Source organism: Silene latifolia, chromosome 1 (genome assembly GCF_048544455.1).
Source record: "Silene latifolia isolate original U9 population chromosome 1, ASM4854445v1, whole genome shotgun sequence".
Taxonomy (NCBI): domain Eukaryota; kingdom Viridiplantae; phylum Streptophyta; class Magnoliopsida; order Caryophyllales; family Caryophyllaceae; genus Silene; species Silene latifolia.
In genome coordinates, this window is record NC_133526.1 from 171,504,141 (window position 1) to 171,516,164 (window position 12,024).

At 35.7% G+C, this 12,024-nt stretch overlaps 1 protein-coding gene across 1 annotated transcript; it reads right to left on the reverse strand.

The window, feature by feature from the left end:
* Nucleotides 1-2,959: 2,959 nt before the first annotated feature.
* LOC141611694 (1,4-alpha-glucan-branching enzyme 1, chloroplastic/amyloplastic-like) lies at nucleotides 2,960-10,189 on the reverse strand. Its single transcript, XM_074430291.1, has 15 exons — nucleotides 9,976-10,189; nucleotides 9,599-9,691; nucleotides 8,785-8,901; nucleotides 8,393-8,603; nucleotides 8,016-8,085; nucleotides 7,653-7,922; nucleotides 6,267-7,173; nucleotides 5,817-5,933; nucleotides 5,634-5,696; nucleotides 5,252-5,359; nucleotides 4,742-4,843; nucleotides 4,498-4,565; nucleotides 4,265-4,346; nucleotides 3,808-3,924; nucleotides 2,960-3,324 (listed from the first exon to the last, which is right to left on the reverse strand). The coding sequence occupies exons 2-15, from the start codon at nucleotides 9,677-9,679 to the stop codon at nucleotides 3,097-3,099; spliced, it is 2,541 nt and encodes an 846-aa protein (XP_074286392.1). The 5' UTR covers nucleotides 9,680-9,691; nucleotides 9,976-10,189; the 3' UTR covers nucleotides 2,960-3,096.
* Nucleotides 10,190-12,024: the final 1,835 nt, after the last annotated feature.

Here is a 12,024-nt window from a genome sequence, read left to right on the forward strand (position 1 = left end):
TAATTAGGGGTTTTTCGAAAAATTATGCAACCATAAAAAATGGTGAATAAATTCTCATAATGTTTACGAAAATTTTGAAAACTAAATTGGAAATTTAGAAAACTAAATCAAATATAACAAAATTAACCATAAATAATGTTAACTAAGTGTAGTTAACTAATTAACTATATATGTAAAATGACTAACCTAGCCCTAAACTAATCTAACCTAATTTACCACGGTTTGCCACGTGTAAAGCCACCATTGGTTTGTGTACAAATTTTTTGTATACTATGTGTATCTGTATCATCTTCCTCAAGCGTCTCCTTTTATTTTATTTTTTTATTCACAATGGCTTTTTACTATGGGCCAATTCAGTATCCAATATTCTTGTATAATATTGACGTGGTTTTTTTTTGGCAATGTGGCATTTAGTAGCTCTAGGTGGCATTTAGCCATGCTTATGTGGCTTTTAATTGAGGATTTTATTTACCCTTTTAATAATATTTATAGATTGTGATTAGTCGGTTTTCACACGGTTTTTTTAAGTGCATTGCAATTACTCGTTTTTTAATGGAAAATGTGCATTGTAATTACTGAGATTGTGAATAAAAATTGCTGAATTGACACGGCTGACATGGCAATGCTCCTGGAGCTTCTTGATAGTGATTTCTGATTGATTGATTAATCTAGGATTTAATAATAATCGATCGATTGTCATGTTTGTAAACGAGAGTCATGTTTTCTTTAGTACACTAGTCGAGAGTCATTTTGTTTAATAATAATCGATTCTTGTCAATAATCATCGCATCTTAATGTCAATCGCCAAAATAAAACTTATTATTAAATCCGTCTAACCATAAGACGATCTTGTAGAAAAATTTTATACCACCAAATCCAAATGAAAATAAGATAGCACCACCCGGTGGCGCCCAATCTCGGTACCACCGATGGCATTTTTGTAAATTCGATGATGTTTTTGACATTTTGAAGATTTAATCAAATCACTTCATAAAGGGCAAAATAGGAAGACTAGATAAATATTTAAATGACATAGATGAGTTCAAAGAAGTCTCGCTCAACAATACCAACTGCCATGTTCGTTGTCTAAAACACATTTTGTTTCAACTGACACGCATATTTACAATTGAACATATGCGTGTCAGTTGAAACTACGCATATTTACAATTGAACATATGGTCGCAATTAGACCACAATACGAATTGAAATGGGTATTCTAGAGTTATTTAATACACATAATGATGGTCGGCGAAATTGATTCACAGAAATTTATTGTTTACATAATGGTGGTCGGCGAAATTGATTCACATAAATTTTTTACGGTTTTTTAATAGGGTAGACTAAGGGTTTTTTAATTGGGTACAGCCGTGTGAAGTTATTGTGAGAAATCTGAATGGTGAATTTGAATCAGCCGTTTTTTTATGGATAATTGGGTTGAAAATGCAATAATTTCACACGGTTTAATGTGAATTGTGATTAGTGGTTTTTTTTGTGGAAAATTGGGTTGAAAATGCAATAATTTCACACGGTTTAATATGTGAATTGTGATTAGTCATTTTTTTTTCACACGGTTTTTTAAGTGCATTGCACTTACTCGTTTTTTAATGGAAAATGTGCATTGTAATTAGTGAGATTGTGAATAAAAATTGCTGAATTGACACGGCTGACATGGCAATGTGATTGGCTGAGAAAGACTGAGATTGTGAGAGTGAAGGAGAGGGCTTCTAGAGTAGTTTTCTGAAATCTGGTTGCGTCACATCAGCAATTTTACAAGATTCTTTTATATATATAATGATGATAATGATGGTAAGTAAGAGGTCTAGGGGTGAAATGATAAAATAGAAGTGTGTATTTTTAAAGTAATTTATGATTAAGTAGGTCTCATCCGATATCATCTCCCACTAATTTAGTTGGAGTTATAATAGAGAAAAAATAAATTCAGTGGGTCTCTCACCCCATCATGTGAGAGGTCTCTCAATAGCGCTATTGAGAGACCGTCTCTCCGGAGTTTTTGTGTTTATGATTAGGGATATCAATGGAGCGGGTATAAGTGAATATTGTATTAATTCTCCTAATACCATTATTCGTTCACTTCCGTTGAAAATTTTCACCCCTGCATTCCTGATTCTGCCAGTCTGCTACTGCTGGATAGGGCAAGGATAAATTTTGCATCATACCCACTTCCAACTTCCAGTATAACGATTGTTGTAGAAACCACTTATAACTTAATCCTTGTACAACTATACAAGGTTGCACGGGCTTATAATATACAGTAGGTCTCCCTTGCGACGGGTCGGATATTGCGACGGGTAATATGTGAGTGGAAATGGGTAGAGGGGACAAGGTGGGTACCCACCCCATGTGCTTTGTCTCTCACCCTTATGGGTTTTTTGTGAGACGATATGGTATCCGTCGCAAGTTTGCGACGGATACCCTCCGTCATAAGGGAGAATTTGTGTATAATATATGTAAGCATTTTTTTTAACATAATTTAAAGTTACTTTTTTTTTTAAAAAAAAAAAAAAAAAGGGTATGGTAGGTCAAATGTCAAAAACATACTGAGTACATAAAACATTTAATACGCGTCTATAGAAAGGTTTTGATCTTAAATTATTGTTCCAACTGCCCAAACATGAAAGCATGAAATGGATGAATGTCGGTAGAGATGGAAGTGGGCACGCGAGCCGTTGGACTTGCACACTCTAGCTCGGTGCATAGCCCATTATAGCAGGACACATGATTCGTACCGCCCAACACGACACGACACGACACGCAATCTGTCGTGTCTGGGACGAAGTTTGAGAAAAAAGATCATACCTAAACCAGGCATGGCACGACACACTTGGCAATTGGCACACTCAAAATATAAAGAAATAAGGCTAAATTGGAGGAATTACTTGGCCACAACATGACACAGCACGCTAGGTTACTTATGTTAACTATATGTGGCTATGAGCAATTGAGCACAAGTGTGTATTCAACTTACTCTTGCAGCTTACACAAACATTGGTAACCATTTGACTCAATTCTATTAATTTACATGACATTTATACAGCCTTATTGCTAACATAGAGCGGTAACTTGGAGACTTGGATCTTAAGGAAAGTGCACGAATGATGGAAACGGTATACTAAGATCTAAACTGAAGGCACTGAAGGGATTAAGTTCTGTGTCCATGATCTCTCCTAAGCTTGATTCCGGGTTTCCGTCAGTAAGAGCTTGTTCACTATCACTTATGCTTTGATCTGCCATTGTTACTTGAACATCGGCACCTATAGATGACTTTGCAGCCTCTTCTGGATAGTCTTCAACCCTGTAATATGCCTGCATAAACAAGCCTCAGGCTGGAAACGATTTGGAGTCGACAAATACAAATAGTCGTATTATATTGCTATTCTGACAACATTAGCAGCAGAGCTTAAATGGATTTACCCACTAATGATTTGGTGTCCGCTACAATGAATCGGTTTTGAAACTGTCAACTGTCGGTAAAGAAGTTGAAAGGAAAGAAAGATGGCAAGAAAAACATGACAAGGAATTTTTACTTCGACAACACAGTAAAATTCCCAAGCACCTAAATGTATTAAGAGAATTAAGCTAATTCGATGTAAAATGATAACTGAGAAACACGTCAGGAGTCTAGATCCATGGGAAATCCGCAAAAATGCAGAAGCTATAAAGCTGTGCATTACACTGGTATACGAGTAAATAAGTTTCTTGATCAAGAAATATACCAAACGAAGCAAAATGAAACCGTGTCCTTTGGACCTAAGGCAGTAAGAGCGAAATAGAAGAGAGTAGACATACCACACACGTACGAGGTGGTGATAGTACTTTAAATGAATTGGGACGGTTATTGAAATTTGTCTCTGCAATTCCTGGTACTCCTTCAGGATTTGTGAAATGATCAACATCATGTCCCACCTACCAAAAAGATCCATCAAGTATACCAGATTAGTAAGTTTTAATATTTTCCGAGATCATAAGATTCATATTCACTATTTTTTGGCCATGAAGTATGATTAGACCTCTCAAATGATTGGATCAAAATGGGGTTGGTTTATCCCAGTCAACATGGGTTCAGTCATCTTGGGATAAGAATGCGAGTGAGAAACTGAGAATTGAATCATATTGATAGATCTAATGTAAAAAAAAAATTATATATTCTTTGGTTCTCCATCTGTGTATGGTTGAGGGCAAGCCCGGAAGAGCAGATTTTGTAAGATAGGTAGGTTATATAACTCATGGGGTCCTTAGTCCTTACCCTTCCTCTTCCGCCAAACTCAAAAGCGTCGCTATCAAGTGCAACACGATACTTTCCAGGCAGGTCACACCCCACTTTGTACCTGTGAAACAGAACAGCGAGAAAAATATCGACGAACTGATCAAAAGCTCCTTGATGCAATCATGCAAGATTTCAGTGTAAATGAAAAAAAAAAAAAAAAGTAAGCCCTAAAGTCTAAGCTGTGATGCCATTGAAATAAGTTTTGTGCATACCCCTCGTATGTTTTCTCTGGATGGAAATTGAAAACAAATACCAAATCGCCTCTCTCAAAGACAATAACCTGTTAAAATATCACAATTTATGTAAATCATTGCCAAGAAAAAACCCCATTCCACTTTGGTGATTATAACAAAGATACAATTACTGCCATAAATTACACAGAAAGCACAAAAACCGCATATCTACAGTAATATGGAATGTTAAACTTTAACAACACTTTTAAGTAGGTAGTTATACCTTGTCTTCTTCATTAGCACTGCTGACAATCTGTTTGGTTGAAGAGAGGTATGAAAATTTATCGTCCAGCAAATTCATGGCACAGTCAAATGCATTCATAAACTGCGCAGAGAAAAGGACGCCACGTGCCTTGTTATTATATTTCTATCAGTAAAAAATATTTGAAGCCAAGCCAAATAAAAGGCATATAAGATGGCAATTTGTCAGCGTGAGCCCTCTAGAGGCTAGAGCACATTCTGAGGACCTGGTCAACCCTAGACTATGCTACTCAAACTCAACTGCAAATGTAGAGCCTGAATGTGTGTGTGCGCGCTTCTGACTAGGTCACTTTTTGGCTGGGAAAGGGGAAGTACGAGACACGTGTACTTTGTGTGTAAAAAAAACCTATGTTCGTCTTAAATGAAGTTTTTGACACATGGCATGTGACATAGTCATACTCCCATAAACTGGACTGCTAGATTGTAGGTTTAAAGAATTACTTTGATAACAATCTACGGAGTATTTTTGTACCTTGTATCTTAGATGATCTGTATCAACCAGATTCCATTGACGTCTGCACTTTTCATAACTCCAACTATTGCCGTCTCTTGGGAAGTCAATCCATTCAGGGTGCCCAAACTTCCCATCAATTCAAAAAACAAAAATAAAATAAATCAGCAGGCAACTAAGGCAAACCTGAAATGTTCAAAGAGGCATATGCTTATTCGCATGGTTTTCCTCTTCCAGTTGGAATTTGTGAAAGCATTTTTATGAGAAATATTTTTGGCATTTTCGGTACTTTTAGCAGTAATCCAACTTTTTATCTCCCGCAATATTTTATAGATAATTAAAATAATTAACTACTTAGTCTCCTAAAAAAACATTTGATGATATATCAGCCGCAAACGCTTACCTCGTTACCCATGAAGTTAAGGTAGCCTTCACCTCCTAAGGCCATTGTAATAAAATGAATCATCTGCGGGAATGAATGTCAAAATGATAAGGATCATATAACAATTTCAGAGTTGCAGTACACAGCTTCACTTATTAGCTGGTTTAACTAGTTACTTTAGAAATACGGAAATTTTTTATTCACCTTATGAAGGGCAATCCCTCTCTCAATTGCAGGAGAAGGTTCTGTCAGGCAAGACATTCCGGTATACATTTCTTGGTCCATTAAGAAAAATGCCATCGTTTTATCCCCAACAATTGCCTGAAATATGACATTGGATCACATGAAATTATCAGACATATACACTGACGAAATATGAAACATTCAAAATCTTTGATAATTGATGAAACAATATCGTGTTCTCTTTTGTGCACCCGTTTAATGTTAAAAGAGAAATCAGGTTTTAGGCATATAAAGTGTTGCACCGTGTTCGAATGTCAGAGGGTCAGACACACGCACACCACACGTAGACAAAGTAAAGAGTAGAAGTTTTCTGGGTCAACAGAAATACTGTTCTCCATTGAGCAAAGATCAAATACTATAAGTTCAAAACAGAAAGATCTTTTCTCGCAAAAAGGAACAAACTTGGACTACCTGATCATGACTCTCAGCATAAGCTACACACTTCTCAGTATATCTCCTATTTGTCAAGCTTAGCATAATTTCATTCATCGACCATTCTTCATCCTTCTTATTCTTCACATAATCAATCCATTTGTCAGGAATAGCCATTGCCAAGCGATACTCAAACCCAATCCCACCTTCAGAGACAGGACGACATAATCCAGGCATACCAGAAACATCTTCAGCAATTACTGTAGCTTCAGGATAAATGTTATAAATCAAGTGATTAGCCAACATCATGTAAACCACAGCATCAACATCAGTTGCTTCACTGAAATACTCATCGTAGTTCCCCGAAAAACCCATGTTAATACCATGATGGTGATATAGCATGGAAGTAACTCCATCAAATCGAAAGCCATCAAACCTATATTCTTCAAGCCACCATCTTAAGTTAGACAACAGGAACCTCAGGACTTCCCAGTTTCCATAATTGAACAACCTACTATCCCATAGCTTGTGGTATCCACGACTGCCCGAGTGAAAGTAAGACTCTTGTGAGCTTTGCCCAACATCAAAACCATTCAGGCCATCAGTGACGTTGTTGCTTGCATGGCTGTGAATAACATCCATTAATACCCGTAAACCTAAGCTATGGGCCTTGTCGATCAGATACTTAAGGTCATCCGGGGTTCCAGATCGACTACTCACTGCAAAAAAGTTTGTGACATGATACCCAAATGAAGCATAGTAGGAATGTTCCATCACAGCCATCAATTGCACTGTGTTATAGTTGTTAGCCTTAATACGAGGCAAGACATTGTCTGCAAATTCCCTATATGAACTTATGCGGGGTTCTGAGCTGCTCATTCCAACATGTGCCTCATATATCCGAGGAGCTTTAGGTTTCGGAGGACGTGGATACTGAAATTTATAGCTGCATTGATCATGAACAAGAGTCAAAAGATATGAGACAGTCTCATTTTAAGATTATCATGAAACAGATTCGAATAATGAAGTAATCATTCTTTGATTTCATTTTTTAGCGGGTTAATGTGTATACAGATCACTCTAAAGTCGATGAATGAAATTATGCTAAACATAATTTTAAGTTCAATGAGCTGGTTTCATTTCATATTACTCCCACAGGCCCGGTCATTTGCTTACCTATTCCATATTTGGGTGTCTCATTCATTTGTTTACCTTTCTATATTGGGATGTTTCTTAACGGTAATTTGATCATCCAAATAACCTATTGTTCATTTCTCATTCAATCACAATATCTACAAATGGTCCCTCCTCTTTCCTTGATCTTTGTGCCAAAACGAAAGGTAAACAAATGACCGGGAAGGAGGGAGTATATTAATGCGAGAGTGCGAGACTGTCTCCCAGGAAAGTGATTGAATGAACGGCTACCTTTCTTGCACTGGTGGGTCCCAGTAGACACCATCATAAGGTGCTGCAAATCTTGAAGGATCCACTGTAGCGTACTTAATCCACGCAGGAATGCGGTCAACCCAATCACCATTTCTATGTTTAAACCGAAACTTCACTCGTGAGTTGTGAGGAATAGCTGGTCTTCCACCAGAGTCTGGGATCCTAATACTCCAAACACCAAACTGATTCTTTTCCATCCTATGATTAGAACCATCCCAGCCATTGAAGTCACCAATAAGTTGTGCTTCCCTAACTCAAAAGGAAAATTTATTGCAGTCAGTGCTCGACAAACATTAGAAATGACATGAATCAAGATGCTTACTGAACTAACAACAAACTTACAGAGCAGCCGGAGCCCATTCCTGATACACAATGCTCCCATCTTCTTTATTGAATCCAAACTTTAAATATCCTAAAAGAAAAGGCAAACAGCTCTAAGAAAAACTTGAAATTGAGCTGAGTCGTTTATTTACTATGTTATAGACTTTAGAGTGACATGCGAATTGCAGCTAAGGGATTACGGCTCCCTGTATATGCTTTTTGTATCGTGAGTGTCGGCGCATTCAACGACGCAATGCCCCTAATGCTTCATTGGGAAAAATTCTCTATGTTTACGCACAGGACACATTGAGACACTGAGGTAATTAATGTCACCGTTGTTGTTACAGACTTAAAATATCATGAATTCAAAGAACTTTCTTGTAGTAGTTTCGCTTCACCTTGAGCAAATTCTTCAAGACTGCCTTCATAATTCTCAATGAGTTTGGCTTGATCTACATATCTCTTCATCCTATATTTAAAATGATCTTTGTAGGGTTTTAAGGCAGGATCGACACCGAAGATTGCCAAATTCTCAGATTCCACTTCAGTTTCTTCCATTATTTGGGCACTGTCAGCAGCAACGGCCATGATAAAAGAACGCTGTTTCACCTATACAGACCACAATGCCAGGCAATACAAGGAATAAATACAATACTGCTATATTGAAGCAATATGTGGGAAACCTTAACAGTATTAATGAGAAACTGAGCGTATGAGTTGCACGTTAACAAAGGTCTACTTCTTTAAAAAAAAAAATGCTCCTGAGTGAATTTCAAGACGAAGCACATACCCTCCAAGATAATGGGAATTTTGACGTTGAATTAGAGGAATGATGCACAGGAAACTTCTGTGCACCATAGGGCAGCGGCAATGGTAGGTTTGAAGCTGAACGGTAGCTTCCTTCACCCTGTCAAAATAGCTGATGGGGGTAAGTGGCACAATCACAAGTGAACTAGATGCATTATATGACACCGTTGGATGTGAATATCAAATAGTAACAGAAATTTCCAAACAATGGTGACTCTTGAAATTTATCCCTTGGAAAGCAAAATTTTAGATCACTTGAATTTCCTATAGATCAGATCATCAGAGCAGTATAAAGATTCATTTTATATCCAAAATGTATAAGTAGCACTCGAATTTTTAGCAACACTTCGGCCAACTATAACTATCATCGAAGTAGAAACTAATACCCCGCTTACCTGTCAATGCATCACATAGAAAACCATAACACCTTCGACTACCACAAATCAATCTTTAATAAGAACCAGTATACCACTACCATCAAGCTTAATCTATAAATACTTGTATAAATACTTGTATGAAAATATATTCAATCAACAACCAAATTACCCCAGCGCCTCAAGGGTTCTCGCAAATTGCAGGGTAATGGGGTCGTATGTACAAAGCCTTAACCTTGTAAGCTTGAACTAGCAAGTAGCAACATAAAGAGGTTGTTTCCGAACAACCCAATATCAAAGTTTATTTAATCACGACAAAATTTACAACTTTTCTAAATTCAGGCAAACATATACCAAATCAGATAATCAACAACAACAAAAATCACACAAAAATAAACAAAATTAAGATGATCAAAGAAGTACCCTTTTGAGATCAGTAGATGAATTAAGTTGGGCAGCAACTGGAATTACTGCTGAAACACCAACACAACCACTTACTCCCATGTTCTTCCCCTACTTTTCACCAAACAAAAAAAAAACAATCACTTCAATTATCCATAAATTTCATGTGAGATTGATTGCAATGCAAAAAACCCAAATTTATTTATTTGAAATTGAAAAGTATGAGCATGTGACTCAGGAAATCACTAAAAAAGACAGTGAATTGTGACTTGATGAGTTGAAATCTGGGTTCATGTTACTTAGTATAGTAAGTGTGACAGTAATAAAGTGTGACAACATTGATTGATTGATTATATATGCATGAATTTATGAAAATTGGTAGAAATAAATGGGATTACAGTAGAACAGTGGAAAAGATGAATCAGGTAGCATAATGGGTTTTCTCCTGAAAAAGCAAAATCGGACAAGTTTGTAGTTTTGTACGATGGATTGATGTGACCAAGAAGCTCGTGACCACCGTCATTTTTATTGAACGTAGGATAACCGTCAGTCCCTCACTCTCACTCTCTGACTCTATACTCTGTACTGTATTTCTGTGAATACTGAATACTTGCCTCCCCATTAATTTTCCAGACTGGGTTAATAGGTCGTGTCGGGTCGGGTTTTTTTGTTGTTTCACAAATAAATGAGTTACTGAGAGCGAAAATATTACATATTGATAAACTCCTCATCATATCATATCATCATCATATCATATATTATATTATAAAGCAACAACTGGCTATTCCTTTAATCGCCACATGTCACACCCCAAATTCTTGCCACATGTCATCCACATACTTAAATGCCCAAATACAGTTTACAAAATATTTGACAAAAAAAAAGGTGCATGCGAAAAAGTCTAAGAGATAGTCGCAGATCATTTTAAATAGGAAATGAATGATTCGGTGTATTTTTGGTTGCATGAATCACGGCCCAATTTTGGAAACAATTTGACGTGATTTTAGAAGATATTTATGGAGTCATTTTATATTTTTGGAGAAATTTATGAAATCAATTTATATTTTTTAATTTGTTAAACTATTTCATCATATTAAGCTAATCAAATCACACATATCTTTATGTGGGTGATGCTTGCCTCAAATAACAATTGTATGACTTGTCTAAAATTAAGATATGAAAAGAGCAATCATCTTCCACGTACTCCACATTTTAGTCAATTTGAAAAAGATATCACCCATCAATCTCGGCCAATTTACCTAACTGATATAAAATAATTTAAATATCAAACATCATGCCCTTCAAATCTCGCTCATCCGACTAATCCGACTAAGATTTTTATTGTTACAAAAATCTTAGAACTATATAAGTCAACAATCTCACACAATAATATCAAATAACTAGCATAACAAAAATATAACAATAATTAAATATGCAGAATTCTTTATCAAATTATATATTCTATTCAAATCATTATTATTTCCATAATAGGGAGAGCTTATTGGAGAAATTAACATGATCATAGGATAAATTTTCATTATTAAATTAAATTTGGAATTAAATCGTGATTTGTTGAGATTCTGTCTAATCTACACTTTATATCGCAATATTTGGTGAACAAATTTGTTATCTTCGTTTATGTAAATTTATTTAAGGAAAAAAATTAGAATTATGTCAATTGTTTATCATATTGTTCATTTTCAAATTGCCGTTGATTGTTTTATTTAGTTGCGTTTTCGCTTCTTCCTTTTTACAGTTTTATATTTATCCTTCAAATTTTAGAAAATATTAGATAGGATAAGATAATAGGAAAGATGTTATCTATGTTAAATTATTAATTTATACTCGATAATGTTATTGGTATCTTGCATCAATGTTACTCTTTTACCATAAGCGACTCCAAATGTCCTTTTATAGTAGAAAATCTTGATGTATACTTCGTATTGAATGTCACGTGTCATAACCAGGTGAAAAACTAAATATTAAAATATTATTACCATATATTATCATAATCATATATTATATCTTCCAAACTGTTAATTGTTAAGAATTGTAAATTTACCTCAAATAACAATAGTGTGATTTGAGACTCAAAAATGTTGTTTAAGAGTCTCGAACCCATGACCTCTTGATGCATATCCACCTGCTATTACCATTGTGACCCATTCATCTCTTTGTTAAATTTGTAGATCTTTTGTTATATGTATGTGTAAAATCTGAGTTAAAATAATAATTATCTATAATAACTATTAAATATATACTTTTTTTTTTTTTTGAATTCCCTCCGTAGAGGTTAAACTTTCATTAATAAATCATCAGAAACATAAGCCATAATGTTAACCGGAAAGCCATTCGACCATTCCCGCTTTCCTACAGTCCAAGGTGCCAATCGAGCAATCTCATGAGCAACCTTATTCGACTCCCTACCAACAAACGACCATTGCACT